The sequence below is a fragment of the Trichechus manatus genome, unplaced genomic scaffold (genome assembly GCF_000243295.1).
Source record: "Trichechus manatus latirostris isolate Lorelei unplaced genomic scaffold, TriManLat1.0 scaffold00072, whole genome shotgun sequence".
Taxonomy (NCBI): domain Eukaryota; kingdom Metazoa; phylum Chordata; class Mammalia; order Sirenia; family Trichechidae; genus Trichechus; species Trichechus manatus.
Genome location: NW_004444008.1, coordinates 6,550,924 through 6,576,465, shown reverse-complemented (window position 1 = coordinate 6,576,465; position 25,542 = coordinate 6,550,924). Strand labels below are relative to the sequence as shown.

The 25,542-nt window shown below is 43.3% G+C and overlaps 1 protein-coding gene across 1 annotated transcript in view; it reads left to right on the top strand.

Annotated features, from left to right (window-relative positions):
* Window positions 1-25,542, top strand: part of ADAMTS16 (ADAM metallopeptidase with thrombospondin type 1 motif 16) — a 225,964-nt gene that overhangs the window by 82,405 nt on the left and 118,017 nt on the right. The window contains exons 8-10 of the mRNA XM_004380276.2: window positions 2,852-3,011; window positions 4,212-4,317; window positions 15,872-16,009. Coding sequence (XP_004380333.2) covers window positions 2,852-3,011; window positions 4,212-4,317; window positions 15,872-16,009 — 404 coding nt within the window. The remainder of the gene's footprint in view (window positions 1-2,851; window positions 3,012-4,211; window positions 4,318-15,871; window positions 16,010-25,542) is intronic.

The window sequence follows — 25,542 nt, the reverse complement described above, 5'->3', positions numbered from 1 at the left end:
GCATGTAGAAATTTTTGAAATGGTGTATCTTTGGCTATCTATATTTTCACCAGAAAAAAAAAGGTTGTGAAGTTAGAGGGTTATATGTTGTGGGACTGTTAACCAATGTCATAAAACAACATGTGTACTTCTGTTTCATGAGAAACTATATGTTCTGTAAGCCTTCACCTGAAGTACAGTAAAAAAAAAAAAAAAATTGAGAAGCTTACTCAGGGTAAAGAGAAGCAGGCAGAGAGAGATAAAAAGACACTGCAAATTTTTTTTTTATAGTTTTTCAACGCCGTGGGTGACTATGGGTGATTTTTTTCTTTTTACCTTTTTTTGTGTTTTTCAGTATTTTCCAAATAAAACGATGTAAGAATTTAAAAAAAAAGAAAGAAAGAAAGAAAGACAATGAGCTAGAAGAGCTGCCCTGGATGATGGGTTGCGGGTTGGGAGACACGCAAGGAGTAGAACGTACAAATCAGGGCATCCAACCGGTCCCTTCAGGTTGGCACCCCTGCCGAGAATCTGCCCTTCTAACAAGTTACCTGCTGAGAATCTGCATTTCTAACAAGTTCCCAGGAAGTTATATAGAAGAATCACCTGAGGAACCTTGTTAAAATGTAAACTCTGATTCAGTATATCTGAGGCAGAAATGCAAATTCGCAGCAGGAAACTTGTTAGAAATGCACATTCTCAGCAGGGGTTCAAACTGGAATGAACTGGTTTGAAGTCCTGATACAAAAAGTATCCTCAGCCACCAAGAGCTTTTATGTGGGATTGAGCCCCTTGTGTGTGTTTGGAGAAGACTAAGGATATCTCCTCGCCTAGAAGCTAAACTGTAGGGTGTGGTCCTGCGCCGTGTTACTGTATCACGTGCCATGTCCTAAGCAGGATTGCGCTAACCTCACCACCTTCATTCTTAGATTATGTTTTAATAGAGATTCTGGAGTATTGCGCTCATTTCTCTTACTGCAGACAAAAACTCAATTTACACTGAATCTTGGTAGCAGCAAGGAAAAGGATCCCCTTTGCCTATATTCCAGACCCCCTTTTTGGAAGCATTGGTGGTTCGGTGGTAGAATTCCATGCTGGAGACCTCGGTTCGATTCCTGGCCAATGCACCTCATGCATACCACCACCCGTCTGTCAGTGGAGGCTTCAGTGTTGCTGTGATGCTGAACAAGCTTTAGTGGAGCTTCCAGGCTAAAACAGACGAGGAAGAAATGTCTGGTGATCTGCTTCCAAGAGTCAGCCAAAAAAACCCCTGTGGATCAAAATGATTGTATCCCTTTGTATATGGGGATCCGAGTCCACAGCAGCTGACACCACTGACACCACCTGAATTGATAATGCGTTCACATGCGAACCTGTCATGTCCTAAGTAATGCGAGGGGCTGATCTTTGTCATAAAAGGTCTCACTTCTACTTTGCTTCAAGCTGATGGCTGACTTGGTGTAGAAGAATGAGTTCTGGCCCTTGAGTTTGGCACCTGAGTTCATGTCCACCCTGAATGATATCTTGGCCAAGTATCTCCTTTGCCATACTTTTCTTATTTATAACATGAAGATTTGAGAGATGAAATCAGAGATCTCTTCAGAATTTAAAGTTCTGAGATGCTGCCTTTTTCCTGTGCAGGGTGGCAGCCCCCCTGGGCAGAGCTATTTCTGGCCTGAATAGTCAGGGAAGATACCACTTCATTGTCTTTTGTGTGTGGTTGGGGGCTGTGGTGGTGCTGAACAGTTTTCTCAGGTGACAGGTTAATTATTCCTCATATTAAAGCGTTTTCACCTTGGAATTCATCCAAGCTGCAAAGAATGAGCAAGGTTATCGTTTGATCATACACCTGCGTGAACTTAAATTAATGCAGTTTTCCTGGAAATCACTGGGTAAGGAATGCCAGGCATGGCTGGTGTTTATGTACAGCATTTAGCTCAGGTATGTTCGATTTTCTGAAAAGGCAAAATAAACACTTAAGGAGGAAACATATTCAGACTGAGAGACAAAAATTTGAACACAACACTCGAGTCTTGCAGGCTTTAAATAAGTTGGTGTCCTCAAATCAAGGTGCTTTACCTGGTTTTCTCCCACCGTCCAGAGAAACATACATCACACCTGTAAATAAAGTTCGGTGCAACCTCCTCTGCAGGGTGTTCCCACCACCCCCCAGCTCTTCAGTTCTGGCATTCCTCGTTCTGCTAGTCACAGTTGCTGGATTAGAACTTGGTAAATATGAGGCAGGTGAAATGTCTTCTATACAGTTTCTTTCTAGTCCCAGTCTATTATTTACATAAAGCTTTGCCAATTCACCTGCCTCTTCTCCTAAGTATGTTGCCTCTCTAGAAAAGTTACTTTATTTAACTCTGTAATAATAAACATGAAAACAGTTATACGTTGGAAATTTCCACTAGCACGACTTGTTTATGGAATGCATATATCACTGTATGTGCAAAACCATACCTAAATGGGTCTGTTGCCTTATGCAATTTTTGAAAATATTTTTAAAGGTTTTGAATGCAAAAAAAAAAAAAATCATATACAGAAGTAATTTTTTGGGAGTCATTGAAAATACATTCCAAGATTTGCTCTGATTTAGCTCAATACATTTATCTGATTTATCTAAATTGGTCTGGCCAGCCAGATAAATACCAATTGTTCTTGTACAGAACTAGAGACCTGAACGTCATTGTCTATGTTGAATCCACACAGGGTTTATATTACACCCTGTTTTGGATTTAAAATTGATATATGTTACTTGCCATCCAGAGTGATCTGTGTGTTTGAAATCCAAGTTGATGATAGTTTGCTATGATGACCATTCGTTATGTTTTCTTTCCACTATCATGGGGTCTTGGTCTCTCTTGCATAGCCAGGGCTTGTGATAAGTCACCATGCTGACCACACCTTAAGTAGCTTCTGCCAGTGGCAGTCTGGATTGATGGGGAAAGATGGAACTCGCCATGACCACGCCATCTTACTCACTGGCCTGGACATATGTTCTTGGAAGAATGAACCCTGCGATACCTTGGGTAAGATCTTCCAATAGCGTTTGAGGAACATGAGTATGTTGTTCAGCTTCTCTTGAGTAGGGTAGTGAGTATTTGAGGCTTGATTTCATATTCTTAAGCAGTAGCCACTGTTGAATACAGTTGTAAATAATGGATTTGCTTCTATATATAAACTTTTGCCAAAGATTGAAGTGTATATTTATTCATCAGTTGGGATTATTTAACAAGGAAAAGCCCCACATGGATTCAAGAATCCCTGTAAGTTTTCTTCTAACTTAATAAATAATTTCTTCCAATTCTTCTTCCATTTGTGAGAATGGGGACATTAGATTAAAGAATATGTCATTATGGGGCAGAAATAATACATTTATAAATATCAGTAGTGATGCTATAACAATATATTACAGTCCCTGTTTTTCCATTTCTCCATAAATATCTAAATTTTAGCAACAATTTTGGATGTTTATGGGGCTAGGTATATCTTGGAGGCAGCACTTTGATATTGTTCCAAAAGGTCAGGGTAAAACGCAGCGTGCTACTATCCAGGGGCTCTACTGAACCTTCTTTGTAACTCTCCATTTTCCCCTAGAACTTAGGGAGGAAGGTCTTTGTTATACAAACTTTCAGATAGGACCCAGCTTAACAGAGGCTGGTCCATTCTCTACACTGCTTTTTCAGTTGGGCTCTTGAGAGGTTGGGTGGTGCAAACTAGTGCTGGGCTACTAACCAAAAGGTTGGCAGTTCAAATGCACCCGGAGGCACCTCGGAAGAAAGGCTTGGTGATGTGCTTTCAAAAGATCACGGCCATTGACAACTCTCTGGAGCAGTTCTGCTCTGTAACACGTGGGGTCGCCATGAGTTGGAATTGACTAAACAGCAATTGCTTTGGTTGGTTTGGTTTTGAGAACTCGGATGGTTATAGAAAAAGGCAGAAATCTGCCACCATCTGCAAGAAATCCCCTCTTGTATTTGCCCCCATGTACAGCCTGTAACATGTCCATTATGTAGAACCATGAATCGTCTTCCACGTGACAGAGAGTCCTGTTGGCTCTGGGGTGTAGTCTCCGTGTCTCCCAAATCAAGTGCACTATATGTGGTTGCCCAAGGGTTTCCTGTTTCATATTTCCCAGGGTGAAGATGGAAACTGAGTTTCTCTAAGGGACAGAAAATAAGCATACCATCATTTCTTTATTTTATTCTTTTGCTCCTTCTGCCCCATAGGATTTGCGCCCATAAGTGGAATGTGTAGCAAATACCGCAGCTGTACGATTAACGAAGACACAGGCCTTGGGCTGGCCTTCACCATCGCCCACGAGTCTGGACACAAGTAAGTGCCTGTCCATCAGAGGGCAGAGCCCGGTCCTTCTTCTCATTTTGGGATCACCCTAGAAACTGTCGATCCAATAAGTCAGGTCTATAAAGGGAATTTGCAGTTAGTCAATGACGATGTCATTAAGAGCTACTGCTGTAAGGCTCTCAGGTCCTGCACTGTTTTTGCTCTAGTGCCTTGTCATGCGAATTTTAAAGCCGTGTCAATGTGCGTGTTGCGTTTGCACTTCCCTACCGTCCTGCTCACACATGTGCAGAAGGTGGAGCACAGTTCTCCATCTGCCCCTCTGTCCTGTGATTAGAACTTGGTCCTGTGTGCTGTTCCTGTTGGCTCCTACTGGGGTCTCCAAACAGTGGGGAGGGTGATCAGTAACCAGCCCTCCCATGTGTTACTTGAGTTCCTCTTCTTACTTAGATTTCAGTGTAAGTTTTAGAGCTGCTGTTTTTTGACCAACGTGCTGAGCTGAGCTTGGAGAGTGAGGGTTCTATAGGAGATGGGTCCTGGTAGGAGCCACTTGGCTTCCCAGGCCCCACTGGTGGCCCCAGGGTTGCAGGCTTGACATGAAGGCAGCTCTTCAGGGCAGTTGAGCCTGGGGCTCAGCACAGACTGGCCACACTACCATACAGGGAGCTTTGGTGGTACAATGGTTAAGCACTCAGCTCATAAGCAGAAGGTTGGCAGTTCGAACCCACCCAACAGCATTACGAAATAAAAGACCAGACGATCTACTCCCGTACAGATTATAGCCAAGAAAACCCTATGGGGCAGTTCTACTTTGTCATATGGGATCACTGTGAGTTAGAATCAACTCAACAACACCCAGCAACAGCAACAACAGCATACAAGCAGCTCCCAGCGATGGATTGCACGCCGCTGGCATTATCTTTGTACACAAAAGGCTTACATTTATTCTTGTAGGGTAAAAATTTTATTTTAATTGTTTATGAAACTGTTCATCTTAGATAAAGTCTCTTAGTCTAATAATTCAGTAAGCTGCCTTACCTGGAAGCACCACCTACGAAAAAACTAACGAGGCGCCTCACCTGCCCCAGGTGCAGCTGCTGACTTCCCACAGTTGCCCTGATCCATAGAGGCCAGTAGTGGTACCCAAGTGTTGTTCTGCTATACTGCAACTGTCCTTGAAATTTCTCCTAGAAAAAGTACAGCCAGGAAGTATAATTTTTCTTTTATCTTTTGCTTTTATCCTGTTTATACTGGCCAAAGGAAAACAAAGGCAGTGTTTGTGATCTGTGACTTTGCAAAGCCAACCTCTCCACCCTTTATTAGAAAATGGACAGAAGTGAGAAACGTATGTCACCCAGACCTGTTCAGAGCAGCAGTGTGCATGCACATGTGTGTGCATGCGTGTGTGCACGTGGGTATCTGTGCTTGTATGTGTGTATGCACAATTGTGTGCCTGTGTGTGTGTGTGTGCATGTGTGTGAGGTGTGCGCATGTGTGCACAGGTACGCAGATACGTGCATGTGCACGTGTGAGTGTGTGCATTCACGTGCATGGACATGTGTACACGTGTGTGTGCGCGTGTGTGGGATGTGTGCGTGTGTGTGCGCGTGTGTGGGATGCATGTGCGTGTGGGTATGTCTGTGTGCATGTGTCCATGTGTGGGGTTTGTGTACATGTGAGCGCACATGTGTAGGTGTGCATCTTGTGTGTGCGCACACATGCATGCGCGCATTGCGTGGAATCCTTCAGAGGCCCTGCAGGCTTTGGCTCTGTATGAACTGATGACCGGCAAATGGAAGATTTATGTCCCATCACTGATCCCTTCATCATTACAGGTAATGATTGACTGACTTTGTCAGTGCCTAGAAAATGCAGCTACACTTTATGAAGCTTTCGGTTAAATCATAATTGTATTTTTAATAGCCTGCTAGAGTTAAAACTTCAAAACCTCTCATTATTTTAACTGCATGGGGCGCCTGCTGTCCTCTGAACCGTGTCTGAATTTAATTAAACAATCAAGGTAAGAAATATTGAAATCATCGCAGACTGAGAAAGTCAAGGTTAGCTAAGCGGTTGAGATACGCGTATTGGCAGAAGCAGCCATCACAGGTGGTGAATTTATCGAAAGTTAAACTTGATACCTCCGACACCGGGCTGGCACTTAGTCTCCACTGTCAACACGTTATCAACGTCTGCTCTGACTTTTTCTTAGAAGTCACTTATTAATATTTCCTGTCATCCCTGGGGCTTGGTCAAGATGGATAAAGAATTTCTTCCAAACAAGAAAAAAGTGATTCTGCCAGTGAGTGGGAATAGATGGAAGTAAAGAAAGGAGCAAGGAGCCCTGGTGGTGCAGTGGGTGAGCGCTCAGCTGCTAACTCCCAGGTTGGCAGTTTGAACCCACTAATTGCTCCGTGGGAGAAAAGACCGGGCTATCTGCTTCTGTAAAGATTACAGTCTAAAAAACTTACGGGGCAGTTCTACTCTGTCACATGGGGTCGCTATGAGTCAGAGTCAACTTGATCGCACACAGCAACACCATCACAAAAGAAAGGAGCTCTGCCTGTGGAAGAAGGAGCGTCCCGTCCATAGTAGAATGAACCTCTGTGGAGTTATCAAATCCCTCTTGAGCACCTACGTCCAGACAGCGTAGTGCAACAGACAGAGGAACTGAGAGCCTCGAAGAGTTGGTGTCTCCAATGAAATAGCTCCTGATCACGTGAGGACGTAGAGAATACACATAGGAGATACGCAGATAGATTGCATGTGCTAAGCGATAAAATGGGTGATGATACTAATGTCGTTATTAGCTGCCGTTGAGTTGGCCCCTGACTCATGGCAACCCCATGTAGAACTGCCCCATAGCGATTCCTAGACTGTGATTTTTACGAAAGCAGATCTCTCGGTCTTCTCTCCCTCGGAGTCACTGGGTGAGTTTGAACTGCTGACCTTTCAGTTAGTAACCAAATGCTTAACTGTTGCACCACCAGGGTGGAGTATAACGATAATAATGACATTAATAATAGTAATATCTGCTGTTTGTACAGCACTTTTTGTAAAATTCACAGAGCAATTTCACATTTATCACAAACTTATGAACTGTAGATAAGAGAAAAAACCTGGAACAATTAAGCATATGGCCTTTATTACCTTGTTGTTAGGTGCTGTCGAGTTGGTTCTGACTCATAACGACCTCATGAACAACAGAATGAAACCCTGCCCGGTCCTGCACCATCCTCACAATAGTTTTACGCTTGAGCCCATTGTTGCAGTCACTGTGCCAGTCCATCTCATTGAGGGGTTTCCTCTTTTTCGCTGACCCTCAACTTTACCTAGCATGATGCCCTTCTCCAAGGACTGATCCCTCCTGACAACATGTCCAAAGTATATGAGACGTAGTCTCACCATCCTTGCTTCTAAGGAGCATTCTGGTTGTACTTCTTCCAAGACAGAGTTGTTCGTTTTTTTGGCAGTCTGTGATATATTCAATATTGTTCTCCAACACCACAGTTCCAAGGCATCAGTTCTTCTTTGGTCTTCTTTATTCACCATCCAGCTTTCATATGCGTATGAGCAATTGAAAACACCATAGATTGGGTCAGACACACCTTAGTCTTCAAGGTGACATCTTTGCTTTTTTAATGGATATTTGCAGCTGTTTCTTCTCATTTTGAGTCGCGCCACATCAGCAAATGAAGGTCCCGAAAGCTTGACTCCATCTGCGTCATTAAGGTCGACTCTACTTTGGGGAGGCAAATCTTCCCCAGTTGTATTTTCAGTGCCTTCCAACCTGAGGGGCTCATCTTCCAGCACTATATCAGACAATATTTCACTGCTATTTATAGGGTTTTCACTGGTTAATTCTTTTCAAAAGTAGACTGCCAGGTCCTTCTTCCTAGTCTGTCTTAGTCTGGAAGCTCAGCTGAAACCTCTCCGCCACAGGTGACCCTGCTGGTATTTGAATACCAGTGGCATAGCTTCCAGCATCATAGCAACACAGAAGCCCCCCACAATATGACACACGGACAGGCACATGGGGGTTTATTACTTTAGGGGGTGCTGTATGCTGAGTGTTCAATAAATTTATGTGAATGGAATGGATGAAGTGATTGAGCCAGTCGTGAGTGAGGGAATGGATGAAGAGTGAATATTTATTTCATGCTAGTTGTTGGTTGTGACAACTACTTCAAATGGGAAAGGCCGTGGCAGATAAGAAAATAATAAAAATCAGTGAATTTTAGTGGAATTGAAGACAAAACACATTTATTCAGTTGGTTTGTTTCATGAATATTATTAATTGAAGAAAGAATTATACACTTAACTAATGGATAGAACCTCTTGTTATCGTTGGATGCCATCAAGGCAATTCTGACTCATAGCGACCCCATGTGACAGGGTAGAGCTGTCCCATCGGGTTTCCTAGGCTGTAATCTTTACGGGCACAGATTACCAGGTCTTTCTTCTGCACAGCCGCTGGATGGATTCTAATTGCTAACCTTTTAGTTAAGAGGCGAGCATTTAACTACGGGGCCACCAGGGCTCCTTTCTGGCAGCCAGCTCAAAGCCAAATCAGTTTTTAAAGTTCCATACCTAGGAGTTCAAAAGTACTTTTGCATCTATTAGAATTTTTATCGTAACACAAATATAAAACATTCCATTTCAAAGGTGAAATTTAATTTTTCAGGGTTTGTTTTTTACATTCAGATGACATTATTTGGGGTGGAGAAATAGGTCTTCATTCCTTTAAGCCATAGATCTTCTAATCTTTAAGTCAAAGAAAGACTTTAGCTAACGTCCATCCAGTTTCTTCTACTAAGTTCACTTGCTTTCCTCTCAACACTTCTTGTGGTTTAGGCTGGGGAATCTGACCTAAAAAATAGAAATTGCTAAGAACTAGCATTTGGATTTGCTAGAAGAGATAGGTGTAGGGTCCGGAACCAGACGCAAGGAGGTGTGTTCCCCTGTAGTGGGCGGGATGGAGCCCGCCTCGTGTTCCTAAGCCAGAGGTGCAAGCTGACTTTTCGGGTCATGATGAATCACTGACTCCGAAGCTGCAGTTTGCTTGGTGCAGGTGTTGGAAAACCGGCTCAGGCATGCTGAGGGCTGAGCTGCGCATTTTTGACAGTGGCTACTCTGGGTGTGAATTTGAAAAATCCATTTGCTAAGGGAAATGGTGCGATTTGATGGGTAGCGTGCTGTGACTGCAATTCCAGACACAGCTCAGCTCTCACACAGCCTGCAGGGACCTGGGCCCATCACCTGATCTGTCTTACCTAGTTCTCCTGTCTACAAATCCAGGAGAGCACTGTGAGGCCCTGGCACATCTGGGCAGGTGCAAACTCAGTTGTGTTATTTGAGCTGAACATTCCTCTTCTATAAAATCTGCTTACATAGTACAGTTGCATTATCACTGCACATAGCGTCAATATAATGTTAAAGCATGTTGACTATGCACAGAATTATACATGATCCATCATTCTCTCTCCGGTCCTTTCCTGCATTCATGAACTCATTCACTGGGCACAACTGTATTCTGTGGGCAAGGCACTGTGTCGGATCCTGTAAAGAGACTCGTGACCCACGCCCTCCAATAAGACTGCTATTGTTAGTTTCCGCTGAGCCAGTTCTGAATCATGGTGACCCCATGTACGAATGAATGAAATGTTGCTGCATTCTGTACCACGTTCTTGACTGTTGCTATGCTCAAGTCCATGGTTGGAGCCACTGTGTGTTTTGAGTGACTTCCAACCTAGGGAGCTCATCTTCCAGTACTATATTGGACAGTGTTCTGTTGTGATCCATAAGGTTTTCATTGGCTAATTTTTGGAAGTATATCTCCAGGCCTTTCTTCCTAGTCTGTCTTAGTCTAGAAGCTGCATTAAAACCTGTCCACCATGGGTGACCCTGCTGGCGTTTGACATACCAGTGGCATAGCATCCAGCATCACAGTAACACGCAAGTCACCACAGTACAAGACACTGACAGATGGGTCATGGTCCAAAGATTAATAGAGAAGATAAAATAGACGTGCCCTAAAGGAATCAAGCAAAGAGAGCTGTAGGCATTGAGAGACACCACAGTGGAGGAGATCATGGAAGTCTTCATAAAAGAAGCAGAACTGGCTTCGCTACCAGTTAACTTGATAACACCATTTGGCTCAGCCATACTCAAATGGCAGTGTTACACACCCATTCAAGCATTTGATGGTGATGTGGGCACCCGCAGATTTATGACAGTGCTCTTTAGTCAACCTAGGCCTCTCCATCCAAGGCAGGGAGGCACTGGGAGACTTTAGTGACTTGTAGAATATTGGAACAAGTGACCCCTTAAAGACCATTTGGTCAGTCTACCCTCTGGAAGCCCTGGAAGCTCAAAGGGTCAATTCTTATCAATTTTATTTACTGTCATTCTTATGTTTCTTTAATTTGTTTCTATGTCCAAAAAGTATTTGAAGTTCATGACCCTTTCCCAAAGTCCTTATCTACACACACACACACACACGCATGTATATCCTGAAATCTAGATGGTGAATGATTTGACCAAGAGCACATTTGAATCAGGGAAAGGGACAGAAGATTTGAATGTATCCTTGGCAACATGCACTACACCAGACATTCTGTAGAGTTTAGAAAGAGGGTTTTATTATGTCACTTTGTTGGTGAGGAAACTGAGACTTAGGGGGTTCGTTAAATTGCCCAATATCAAACTGTGAATGGCAGAGCTAAGTCTCTGGCCAAGGTCCACCTACCTCTGCCGCCCTGCTCTCTCCAAGTATCTGACCTCCTCCGGCTCCTGATTCCCACTGGAGTGCTGTGCCCACTTCAGCCTCCCACCTCTCACAGAGGATGAGTTGTGCTTCTTGGGAAGCCTGTGTTGGGGCTCTGGACTTCCAGGTCTCACCTGAGCTCACCATCATCATGCCAAGGGTGTAATTTACCATCCAGGTGACATTGGCCTACATGAATGTTTCAGGCTGTTTCATTTCCTTAACCAATGTTGCCGGAACAGCCTGGAATTATTAATACAGCTTCTAAAAATGTGTACTTGCTCATTATTCTGGGTATATCGTTCATAATGAATAGATACTTCTTCATGTATGAGACCCATTTAAGGAAGTACTGTGGAAGACATGAACAGCTGACACTGAATATAATTATCAAATCCAAAATAATCTATGTTACATTTGGGTATTTGACTCAGCTGGAAGACTGTCCTTTATTCATTCAACACACATGAGTGGAGAACCTGCTAAGGGCAAGTGAGTCCACAGGCCCTAAGGTTGTAAGGGTTTATAAGAACAAGCTCTGTCACTTAGAAGCTTAGTCTAGTGGAGAAGGCAGAGAGAGAATGTACTAATCATTTAACCATATGGGGTGTCTTAGTTTGCCAGGGCTACTGTGACAAAAATATCATAAGTGGGTGGCTTTAAAGAACAGGAATTAATGTTTTGGAGGCAAGGAGTCTAAGGCGCCAGCAGGGCTACGCTCTGTCTGCTCTAGAAGTCTGTTCCTGGTCTCTTTCAGCTTCTGGTAGCCCCAGGCATTTCTCGGCATTCCTTGGCTTGTAGATGGATGTCTGTGTGGAGTCTTCCCCATGTGCGGATCTCTTCCTGTCTACGTTGCTCATTTTATAAGAAACCACTCAGAGGGGTTAGGACTAGGACCCACCCTACTCCAGTATAACCTCATTAACATAACAAAAACCCTGTTTCCAAACAGGGTCACATTCACAGGTATAGGGGTTAGGTCTTCAATGTATCTCTTTGGGTGGACACAATTCAATCCATAATATGGGTGATAACCACTTTGAATCAAGTGCTATGGTGCATAAAATGCAAAAAAAAAAAACAACAAAATTAATGTGGTATCTGTAACTTGAATAGTAATTATACAATCCTATTTCTTCATTGCCAAATACCAACCTTATCTTCAAAATGTGTTCTATTCATTCTTCCATGACGTTATTAATGTTAATATAAAATGGGATCCCTGTGTGGTACTTTGATGCTGATGTTCTGGAATCCGTTCTCCCCGGTTGGAATGAATCACAACCTGTAAGAGAGTGCTTCTGGGATTTGGGTGGGCATCTAAGCTGGGTAACCTGTTAGAATACATAGAAGATGCCAGATCCTGACATCCAACCCACTGTCCCAGAATCTCCCAGGGTGGGCTCCAGGTAACCTCATTGGGAAGAGTATTTCTCAGATGCTGCTGACACTCAGCAGAGTTTGACAGTCAACGCTAGAAAGAAGGAATGAAAAATAACTTTGGTGAAAACATTTAAGACAGAGCTCCTTTGACCTACAAGTCCCCAGACCTGAGACACTGTGACTTTGAGTTACTTAGAAATGTAGACCCATGTGGTAGCCCATTTATCTTGGGCCAGTTGCTGGAACACAATATGTCTTCTTCATACTCAAGTCAAGGGCCAGTCAGGGAGGGTGCTTTGGTATTTCATTTCTATCACACTCAGGGCGGCCTCACATCCGAGATTTCAGCTGGAAAGCTTTCCACAGCCATGACACATTGCTCCTGCCATCTGGTCACCCTGGCCGTGATTAATGGCTTTAAATAGAACTTCAGAGGATGGGTGGAAGCGAAAATGACTAAATCCACGTCACCCTTGGTACCGATCAGGAATTTTGCAGAAATCGGACGATATTTGCATGCCAGATTCCTTGAACACACCCTTCAATCCTGCTTGGGTTACGCTGTTGCATGGGTCCTGCCTGGCTTTGGCGTCAGATGTCAGGGTTCCAGCCCTGGCTCTATAGCCTGCTCAAGTGCTCTCTCTAGTCCTCAGTCACCTGCTCGTTATATTATGCCTGCTTCACAGGGTCACGATGGGACTAACGTGAAACAATATAGGTGACGTGCTCAACCTAGTGTCTGCAAAATAGTGAGTGCTTGGAAATGTTAGTTCTTATTTTTAGTTGCATTATTGAAGCAGCTCTGTTAAGCGCTCAGCTGCTAACCAAAAGTTGGTCAGTTCGAACCCACCAGTGGCTCCGTGGGAGAAAGATGTGGCAGTCTGCTTCTGTAAAAGGTTACAGCCTTGGAAACACTATGGGGCAGTTCTACTCTGTCCTATAGGTTGCTATGAGTCGGAATCAACTTGAAGTCAACTTTTTTTTGTTTTTTTTTTTGTTTTAAGCAAAGAATTTGGTATCCTTTGGTGTGCAAATGGTTGAGCACTCAACTACTAATTGAAAGGCTGGCAATGCAGATCCACCCAGAGGAACCTTGGAAGAAAGGTCTGGCAATCTACTTCCAAAAGATCAGCCTTGAAAACCCTATAGAGGAGAGTTCTACTTTGATACACATGGGGTCGTCACGAGTCGGAATCAACTCCACAGCAACTGTGTTTTATTTTTAAGCAAAGAATCTCAGTGGAAAATCATGCCTCAGGAACAAACACAAATCCTCCAGCCCCTTTCTTCCACTCATCACGGGATTCTTGGCTGTGGAATGTCACCTGATCAGTCACCTCCTTGATCCTTCTCTGAATCCTCCTCCTGCCTTTCACCTTCCTCTGTATCTTATTCCCTGAGGACCCCCCTATTGGAGAATCCATACAACAATTGGATACCAGTCATTAATGGGCAGGCATGGCTTCTTGTTGTTATGTGCTGAGTCCATTCTGACTCATAGCAACCCTATAGGACAGAGTAGAACTGCCCCATAGGGTTTCCTAGGCTGTTGTCTTTACAGGAGCAGATCGCATGGTCTTTTCACCCACGGAGCTACTGGGTTGGTTCAAACCACCAATCTTTCAGTTAGCAGCCCAGAACTTAACTGTTTCACCACCAACGGGAAAAAATAAACATTGCTATCCAGTCAATTCCAACTCATAGCAACCCTATAGGACTGAGTAGAAATCCCTTTTAGGGTTTCGGGCTGTAATCTTTATGGAAGCAGACTGTCACATCTTTCTCCCACAGAGCAGCTGCTGGATTCGAGCCCCCCGACCTTTAGTTTACCAACCGAGCACTTAACCACTGCACCACCAGGGCTCCTTTAATAATGGCTATAAAAAAAAACAAAAAACAAACCCATTGCCGTCGAGTCAATTCCCACTTATAGTGACCTTATAGAACAGCGAAGAACTGCCCCATAGGGTTTCCAAGGAGTGGCTGGTGGATTCGAACTGTCGACCTTCTAGTTAGCAGCCAAACACTTAACCACTGCACCACTTTTAAGAAGGTTTCCAGGGCTACACAGAGCTCCTAAGGCCCCCAGGCTGTCCTCCCAAGGCAGTCTGTTGAGCTCAATGCTCTTCTGGGATAGTTGAAAGTGGCAATGCAAAGCTTCCCTAAAGTTTTAGGAGGTTAAGGGGAAGAATCAGACTGTTTGGTGGGGAGATGGGAACTCAGGGGCATGTGAGTCACACAGACACAGGGCTGCTGATTTTCCCAAGCAACAACAAGTGGCTGCTGATGGACATTGCAGGATTTGAACACCTCTGGTGGCACAGTGGTTAAAGCGCTCAGCTGCTAACCAAAAGGTCAGTGGTTCGAATGCACCAGCCGCTTATCGGGAGAAAGATGTGGCAGTCTGCTTTCATAACGATTACAGCCTTGGAGATCCTATGGGACAGTTCTATTTTGCCCTGTTGAGTCGCTATGAGTCAGAATAGACTCGATGGCAGTGGGTTTGGATTTTGGCTTTTTGGTTATAGGGTCAGTTCCAGGTCCCTCTAGCCACTGTAGCTTGCGGTGTCCCATATACCACGCCAAGGTTGAAGCCCCAAAGTGGTCTGGTTTTTACTCAAGAGTAGCAGATGCAGCTTCAGACAATGCCCATGGGTAAACACAACCATAGCAACCCATGGGGCTTCCATGGAGGGGCTCCCTTCCAGAGGGAAGAAGGGGTAGAGCCAAGCCCTGTCCATCTGTCAATGAGGGGGGCAGCACCAGGTAGATGTAGGGGCAGAATGCCAACATTGCCAGCTTCAGCCCAACAGGACCTGCAGCTACACAGTAGAAGTGTTGTTGTTAGTTGCCATTGATTCGATTCCGGCGCATGGTGACCCCGTGTGTGCAGAGTAGAACTGTGCTCTCTAGGGTTTTCAAGGCTGGGACCTTTCAGAGACAGATCTGCAGGCCCATATTCCAAGGAGCCTCTGAGTGGGTTCGAGCTGCCAACCTCTGGGCTGATAGTTGAGCGCTTAACCATTGCACCACCTAGGGATAGTGGTGTACACATTTAAGCAACTCAGTGGGTCTAGGAACACCTGAATACTTTCCACTTTGGGACTAGTATAATGTTTTGTTTTGGCCTGACTAACTCTGGTGGAACAAAGGTTAAGCACTCAGCTGCTAACTAAAAGATCAGCAGTTTGAACCCACCCAGCAGCTCTGGGGGAGAAAGACCTGGAGATCTGCCCTGTAAAGATTACAGCCTAGGAAACCCTATGGGGAAGTTCTGTTCTGTCCTATAGGGTCACTATGAATCGGAATCGATTCAAAGGCACCCAGCAACAGTGCATAGAGGGAGGGAAGTCTTCACAATCGTGACGTCAGTTTTCTAGAGAGTGTGACATCATTTAAGCTGTTCTTTGTTTTGAAACAATCTCTCCTCTCTCATAGCTTCGGCATGGTTCATGATGGAGAAGGGAATGTGTGCAAAAAGTCTGAGGGCAACATCATGTCTCCTACCTTGGCTGGACACAACGGGGTCTTCTCCTGGTCACCCTGCAGCCGTCAGTATCTGCACAAATTCCTAAGGTAGGAACTCCTCCAGCCACTCAGCCCAGTGCTCTGCCTGTGCCACATCTGCTCGCTGCTGAGAGAATCCAGCCAGCCACAGGCTCAGGTGTGATGTCCAAAGGTGGTTCCTGTTTGGAGGTGGCTGCCAAACATGCCTTTAGAGCATCAAGGCCTGCCGGCTTAATCCAACATCGCTTGACCTTCAGACTCAAAGGAAGCCAATAGGACATTTACCAAATAGAAGTATTTGTCACTAACTTTTTTTTTTTTTTAATTCTCACTTCTATAATGATTTAATTTCAGCCACTGACTAGGGAGATCAAACATGTTTACATCTGTGTTCATGATGATAATGCATAACTCACTTTTTTTTCTCCTTTTTTTTTCACACAATGCATCTTCTATGTGGTGGAAAAACTTGAGTAGAAACTTTAACCAGGCTCTAAAGTATTGTAATTTGAATATTTTTAGAAAATGTTATTATAAAACAAATTCATTTAGTGTATGAAACATAGAACAGAAGGGGCTTGGCCCCTGAAGAAGGAGGAGTTAGTGGATTTTAAACTGTTAGAGAAAGAAGGCACTTTAAGAAACCTCCTTAGATCAGCTAGTCAGGTGGACTTTCCCAAAAAATCTTAATGGCTTCGAGTTTAAAGTTTGGTGTAAGCCATAAACCTAAGCTTGTTTTCGGACCTGCCTCACATCTAGCACAGCGTGGAGGGGCACTGCTCCATGCAGTCACTCAGGGATCCAGGTTCCTGCATCCCGTGGTCTTCCCTGTGTTGGAACCTAGTCCTCCTTTGTGGTCAGTTGATGCTGGGGAGAGAGAGCACTCGGAGGGTGTGTAGGACAGGAGGTGGTGTTCCTGGAAGTGAGGACTTAGTCAGCAGCCCCTCAAAGTGCATGGGGGGCTGAGAAGTGCTTTGAGGGTTGGTACAGAGAGGGCCGTCTGTGCTGCCTCAACACCCCTAGGATATATGTCATAGGTGAAGTGACTGGGCCCTAGTGGGATCAGCCAGTCAGATGCAGAACTGAGAGCAGAGCCTGGATATTCGGAATGTTACGTCTGATCACTGTCCTCTGATCCAAGGATGATGGATACAACCGGCAGAGGAAAAGCAATGCTGTTGCAATATAAGCCATTATTTTTAGCCTTATCAGCAGGTACTTTACAAAACAGTTGTTGTGTTGGCTTAAGCTGTCCAGTCTATTCCAATCTGTAGGAATATAGGGTAGAACTGCCAGTAGGGTTTCCGAGGCTGTAATCTTTATGGTGACTGGAAGAGATCCATATTTGAGCCCCTTCCAAAGGAAAATGATCCAACAGAATGGAAATTATCAAGCAATATCATTAATATCACAAAAGTAAAATTTTACTGAAGATAATTCAAAATCGGTTGCTGCAGTACATCAACAGGGAACTGCTAGAAATTCAAGCCAAAGTCACAAGGGGAAGGGGAATGAGGGATATCATTGCTGATGTCAGATGGATCTTGGCTGAAAGCAAAGAATACCAGAAAGATGTTTAGCTGTTTTATTGAATATGAAAAGGCATTTGACTGTGTGAATCATAACAAATTATGGATAACATTGCGAAGAATGGGAATTCCAGAACGTTTAATTGTGCTCATGCGGAACCTGTACATAGACCAAGAGGCAATCGTTCAAACAGAACAAGGGGATACTGCACGGTTTAAAGTCAGGAACGGTGTATGTCAGGGTTGTATCCTTTCACCATACTTATTTAATCTGTATGCTGATCAAATAATTGGAGAAGCTGAACTATATGAAGAGGAATGGGGCATCAGGATTGCAGGAAGACTCATAAACAATCTGCGTTATGCAAATGACACAGCCTTGCTTGCTGACAGAGAAGGGGACTTGAAGCAATTACTGATGAAGATCAAAGAGCACAGCCTTCAGTATGGATTACACCTCAACATAAAGAAAAAATCCTCACCACTAGACCAATAAGCAACATCATGATAAACGGAGAAAAAACTGAAGTTGTCAAGGATTTCATTTTACTTGGATCCACAATCAACGCCCATGGAAGCAGCAGTCAAGAAATCAAAGAACATATTACATTGGGCAAATCTGTGATAAAAGACCTCTTTAAAGAGTTCATTAGCAAAGATGTCACTTTGAGGACTATGGTGCACCTGACCCAAGCCATGGTATTTTCAGTCACCTCATACGCATGCGAAAGCTGAACAACGAATAAGGAAGACTGAAGAACTGATGGCTTTGAATTATGGTGTTGGTGAAGAATACTGAATATACATACCACGTACTGCCAGAAGAACGAACAAATCTGTCTTGGAAGAAGTACAGCCAGAATGCTCCTTAGAAGCGAGGATGGCGAGACTTCATCTCACGTACTTTGGACATGTTATCAGGACGGACCAGTCCCTGGAGAAGGACATCATATTTGTAAAGTAAAGAGTCAGTTAAAACTGAGGAAGACCCTGAATGAAATAGATTGGCACAGTGGCTTGCAACAACGGGCTTAAGCATAACAACGATTACAAGGATGACGTTGGACCAGGCAGTGTTTCGTTCTGTTGTACACATGGTCACAATGAATCGGAACCGATTCAACTGCACCTAACAACAACATTGCACATGATGTCATATAGTGAAAGTTTACAAATATTAATACAAAAAGAAAAACCCTGATAGAAAGGACCTCAGTTTGTACATGTAGGTACACATGTGGCCTCCCACTTCAGTCCCCTGAACCTCCTCTCTTTGGGCCCAGCACCAGGGTGATTCCATCCTGGACCACTTTCACAGGCCCCAGCACCATGAACTTTCCCTTTTCCCTTCTGTTTTTCTGCCATGACATAATGCTGGCAAGCGAACAGGTGCCGAACATGGAGATGCAGCCATGGGGCTCATGACCTGCATTGGCTTGGACAGAGTGGCAGAAGAAAAACCAGGTTGACGGCACCCAGAAAGGCCCCAGGCTAGCATGCCACGTAGCTGCCTTCTGAGTCTTGACAACCTATGTTCTTGTGGCCAAAACTAAGAACTTGTACTCCAGCCTAAGAGTCAAGGACGAGGTGTTCCATCCCTACTGTATTTTTAGCCACCACTCAGTGGTGAAGTGGTTAAGAGCTACGGCTGCTAACCAGAAAGCTGGCAGTTTGAATCCACCAGCTGCTTCTTGGAAACCCTATGGTGCAGTTCTACTCTGCCCTATATGGAGTCAGAATCAACTCGACAGCAATGGGTTTTTTGGGGGGTTTACACCATGTTCAACTGGCCTCTGGCTTGTTTCACTGGGTTCCTATTTTGGGTTCTACTTTTGACTTTTTTTTTTGCACAAATGAAGCCATATTGTTTCTAGAACACGATTTAAGCAGGATCATGCTAGTGTTTTTTGTCAGTTTTTGTCAGTTTGAAGTCCCTGGGAGGTGCAGATGGTTAACATGCTCAGCTGCTAACTAAAAGGTTGGAGGTTAGAGTCTACCCCGAGGTGCCTAGGAAAAAAGGCCTGGTGATCTACTACTGAAAAATCAGCCACTAAGAACACTGTGGAGCACAGTTCTACTCTGCCACACATAGGATCTTCACAAGTTGGGTATTTTACCACCCAAAGGAATGATGGCCATTTGCATATTTTATGCCTGTCAGAATGAGTGAGACTTGTGGGCTATATCAGTATCTTGGTAATATAAACCTGCATTCTAGGAATTACATAAAATTCCTATATATAATAGGAAATATATAAAAGAATTCTATCTCTTTTGTTTCTGTTCTTAAAAAGACGATACTTATATAATTATACAAATGACAGTAACACATTGGGTTACATAGAGCAGTTGTTCTCATATGGTATTTGCATACAGTCAAGTTGGTCATTGGTAGACTACTTTTAGCTCTTAGGGTTGTTAGCTCTGCTTTTAACGATTAGAGCTGTTCAAATTTGTGTGTGTGTGTGGGTGTGGGTGTGTGCGTAGAAGATACCATGAGGAAGAACATTCTTTTTAGGCTCATAAGGCTCTTATTTGTAGTAAAAAGGAAAATTTGGAGTTTTCTATATCGCAAATCCTTTTTAGAATTTTCTAGATTCTTATTCAAAAATGTTTGTCTTTCTACTTACAGATTACAATGCAGATATATAAGTGTTTTTAATTTTTTGACATATGCTGTGAACTTGGAAACTAAGGGCTTAAGTGGGAATCAGCATTATGAATAAGTCCAGAAAGGTTTTGAAACTGCCAATAAATATAGAAAAACTCATGGACAGAAGATAGTTATCTACTCAGAGAAGAGTTGTTTTGAGGACATTTAATAGGCGCTGTAATCTTCAAAACAGGATGTGGTACTAAGAGTGATTATTAAGATTATGGACTAATAATCCATTTTTCTTCTATGATAGCGGAACAGCTAAAATGTACACTGAGGTATGTTCATTACTTTTCTGTTAATCATTAAATCCTTCTGTAGCAATTCTGTAATAAAACTATTTTCAGGAATTTTACTCATTTTCTTAGATCACATGATAATAAGTAAATATGTAAAGTATTACACATTCACACATTTGTTTCTTTTAAAAAAAATAATTTGTCAAGAAATCCTCTTACTGGCCAATTCACTATCAAAGTTTATTTTATTTGAGGTGACCAGTTGCCAAATGAACACTTCTACAAATAGTGTGTTAATTCTACTTTTTCATTGGTATAATGAATCTGCGCCCATGATCTTTAGTGTGTTTGCTGACTTCCTGATTTCTAAGTGATCAAGAAACTATGATATTCTCCACAGTGACATGGCTGTTGGATATGATCCCAACAATGAGTAAGATTGAATGGCCAACATTTACAGATGAATCTGCTCTCCTTAATTAGCAGGCTAGAGTTTGGTATATGGAAAATATATACATAAGGAAACTCAACTGAGCTGAAGTTGTTGGCACAACTTGTCTTCATTCTTCCTAGAGTTATGAAAGACAGATGCTTGTTTGGAGTGAACGCATCAACCGACTCAAGAAAGGAATCTGTCATTTCCTATTCACAGACAGACCTCATCACAACTACTCATGTCTGCATCCGGGAGGCTTATGACTTAGGGAAATTTTAAGTCATTATTTTGACTTTGATGACAACATGGACTCACCTTCTATTTACTTTTTAAAAACTTGAATCATAAACTACTGCTCTGTGAATGAACCTACTCTCTGAACATGTGTTGTCATTGATGTTAGGTAAACTCAAGTGGGTTCCAACTCACAGCAAAACCATCTACAACACAACTAACCACTGCCTGGTCCTGTACCATCCTCAAGATCATTGTTATGATTGAGCCCATTGTTGCAACCAGCGTGTCAGTCCATCTCATTGAGGGTCTTCCTCTTTTTCTCTGACCCTCCACTTTACCAAGCATGATTTCCTTCTCCAGGGACTGGTCCTTCTTGATAACATGTCCAAAGTATGTGGGACGAAGTCTCATCATCCTCCCTTCTAAGGAGTATTCTGGCTATACTTCTTCCGAGACAGATTTGTTCTTTTGGCAGTCCATGGTATATTCAGTATTCTTCGTCAACACCATAGCACAAAGGTATCAATTCTTCTTCAGTCTTCCTTATTCATTGTCCGCGTTCACATGCTTATGAGGCAATTGACAGCACCATGGCTTGGGTAAGGTTCACCTTAGTCCTGAAAGAGACATCTTTGCTTTTCAAAACTTTAAAGAGATCTTTTGCAGCATATTTGCCCGATGGAATGCGTTGTTTGCTTTCTTGACTGCTGCTTCCATTGGGGTTGATTATTGTTGTTGTTGTTAGATGCCATCAAGTCATTCCAGCTCATAGCTACCCTATATACAACAGAACGAAACACTGCCCAGTCCTGCGCCATCCTCATAATCATTGCTGTGTTTGCGCCCGTTTTTGTAGCCACTGTATCAATCCATCTTGTTGAGGGTCTTCCTCTTTTTTGCTAACCCTCTACTTTACCAAGCGTGATGTCCTTCTCCAGGAACTTGTCCCTCCTGATAACATGTCCAAAGTAGATGAGACTTAATCTTGTCATCCTCACTTCTAAGGATCATTCTGGCTGTACTTCTTCCAAGACAGATCAGTTCCTTCTTCTGGAAGTCCATGGTATATTCAATATTCTTCACCAACACCATAATTCAAAGGCATCAATTCTTCTTTGGTCTTCCTTATTCATCATCCAGCTTTCACATGCATATGAGGTGATTGAAAATACCATGGCTTGGGTCAGGTGCACCTTAGTCCTCAAAGTGACATCTTTGCTTTTTAACACTTGAAAGAGGTCTTGTGCAACATATTTGCCCAGTGCAATACGCCATTTGATTTCTTGACTGCTGCTTCCATGGACATTGATTGTGGATCTAAGTAAAATGAAATCTTTGACAACTTCAGTATTTTTTTAGGTGTGGAATTAGGGTTGTACATATATAGGTTCGGCGTCAGTAGACAGAGCCAAAGAGCTTTGCAAAGTGGTTGTGCAATGTTACGCTCCCACAAGCAGTTATGAGCTTCCCAGTGGCTCCAAAGGTTTGCCAATACTCGTCTTGTTGATCATTTTCATTTTAGTCCTTCTCATAGGTATGTAGTGGTAGCTGAGTCTGATAACTACTGGGATTGAATACCTTGCTATGTTTTTGATGGCCGCTTGAATAACATCTTTCAGTGGCATTGTTTGATAAACAGGAGTTTTTACTTTTAATGGAGTACAGAATATCCACATTTTCCCTCTAGGATTAACTTTGCTGAAAAATAGCTTTGCCTACCACAATGTCATGCATGTATCTTCCCATGTCATCTCGTAGAAGCTTTGTTGTTTTACCTATCACATGTAGACCACCTGATTTTTTGTGTACGATCTGCAACAGGGTCAAGATGCCTTTTGTCCATCTGGATATTTTTGGTGAATTGTTTGCAGAACAGCTACAATGATTTCCCTTCTTCTACCCAAACCCTTCTTGCATCTAGTTCTATAGTGATGTTTTCCATTTTGCCTTCTATTTTCTTGAAACTTTTAATCACAGTAATTTTAAATTCTATGCCTGATTCCCTCTCCTATGGGTCTGTTTCTATTGTTTGTATATTATTTGGGATTTCAATCATTTGGTATGACCTCCTAGTACACTGTAGGATAACATGTCCAGATCGACCACAGTGTGACTATAAGACAGCACTCCAAATCTGTGTGGTGCTCACAGTCTGTACCTGATTCTAGATAGCCAGGAGGCAATTAGAAAAAGTGCACTAATAACTACTGGATTGCTGCATGAACATCACGTTCTTCCCATCACAGCCCGAACACACCTTAGCACGCAGAAAGTGGCTTTCATTACTTACAAGATACAGACTGCACGCAGCAGGAAAAGGTCCATCACGAGCAGTCCCCCTGGCTGAAAAGCTGTCTGGGCAGAGATGACAACTCTTTCTCACACACCCCACTTTGTGCCATAGGTGAGGGGCTTAAATGGGAGCCCACCTACCGCTGGTCTTCCCTGGCCAGGTAGGTCCACTTAGGTGGACTGTAAGCTTATGCTTCGTGTGTCCTACCTGCACCACAGCCAAGGAGACTAGAAAACTTCCTCTCCCAGCTATTTTGGACCCCAGCTTAGGTGCCTAATTGTATCTTTTTAACCTTCCTAACAAATATCCCACTGCGTCATGCCCTTCTGACTTCCGAGGGTGGGTGGTTCGCCCAGAATTGTATCTTTTCAATCTTGCTAACAAGCATCAGGCCTCAGTAGGAAGTGGGATGGGGGCTTGTTCTGAGGCCTACAGAAGCCAGCAGGGAGAGGAACAGAGAAAGCCACGGCCGCCTGGCGTGTACAAAGGACTTGCGCCTCACATACACTTAATAATTTTGGACAAAGGATGGAAATTGTTTATGAAAACTTTTGAAAGCAAAATAAAGCTCTGGAGGATACCTCCTCCGGTTAGGAATTGCTCTCATTTCTAGCAGACATGAGAGTTGCAGCTCATTTGAATCCACTTTGAGATTGGGCTGGTAAAAACATGGCTTCATCCTTCCTAAACTGGCCTATTTCAGGTCACTCCTCACCCCTACCATGGCTTCAGTCAGAATCCTCTCATGTTCACCACAGCCCCTGCTTTCTGCCAGGCCCTGAATTCTAATTTTCATCTTCCCAGTCCCAAAAGATTACTGAAACCTTTGCTCAGCTTCCCAGACTCTCCATTACAACTGCCCACTCTGCCTTTTGGCTTCTTGGTAATTCCTTGTGACTCATCAACTTCCTTGAGAATGAAAGTAGCACCAAGTGTTGGGCTCACTTCTGTCCTTCTCTTCTCTCTGGAAATTTCCATCTGTCTTGTCCTTTCTACTTTACTAGTTCTCTGATGCCTGTAGAAGAATCAGTTGGATGCAATCTAGTCCACCATAGTTAGAAATGGAAGTCTCCTTTGCATTAAGTTTTAAGACTGAATAATCAACAAGTTGCGTATACACAAACTAAAAATTCCTGAACTGATGGACCATTTTTGTCTTTCTTCTCTTGCTGGAACCAATTTATTTAATTGATATTTCCTAGTTTTCTGTCCATGGAATGGGAATATTACGGCCAACTCTGACTAAACCTTGTTAAAGAAATAATGAGGAACATCTAACTAGAATATAGAAATCATTTGAGATCCATTCAAAGGGAGGGTATGGAATTCCAAAGCTGACGAATCATCCTGAGTTAAAGCAAACATTTTTGTCTTTGAGTCATTTATGCTTTTATTCATTTTTTTTTTAACTTATAAACACAGCCCTGAATTATGATCATAGCAACAGTAGTAGACAAGTCATCTCTTGGGCACCCGCAATGATCCAGTCACTGATCATAACACTCATCATATCATTTGATTTAATCTATCCCTATTAGTTTGCCCTTAAAAGCTTTCTGAGAGAGGCATGGTCAACATGACGGACTAGTTAGACGCTTCCTATATCCCTCTTACAACAAAGACCTGGAAAAACAAGTGATTTCATTTTATGTAAACATCTGGCAGCCCTGAACAAGGCAAGGTTAAGAAATCCATCTGAGTCATACCGAGAGGAAGATTGTTTGGAGGAGGTGAGGAGCGCTAGAGCCGCGGCGGCGACACAGCAGAGACACAGCCACGCCGGGCCCGTGGTGAAGCAGGCAAACAGCTGTGCTGTGCACGCGCTCAAGAAGCAGTTTCCACATCGAGAGAGCCCTGGAAGCAGAGATTCTGCTTGGACACTCCGAACCAGTGAAGAGCAGCTCCCAAGAGGCTAGGATAAGTACATGTGTGCACCCTTTCGCAGCGAGTTAAAAAAAAAAAAGCCCATTTGGGAAAAACCTCTCTCCCTTTTACCTCCTATCTCTGCTCTCTGCACTAGATTTGGGAAAAACCTCTCTCCCTTTTACCTCCTATCTCTGCTCTCTGCACCAGATTTGGGAAAAACCTCTCTCCCTTTTACCTCTTACCTCTACACTATCCACCAGATTTGGGAAAAACCTCTCTTCCTTTTACTGCCTCCCTCCCTGCTGTGCACTGGGAGTCCACTGGGCCAGAAATAGATCCCAAAAGG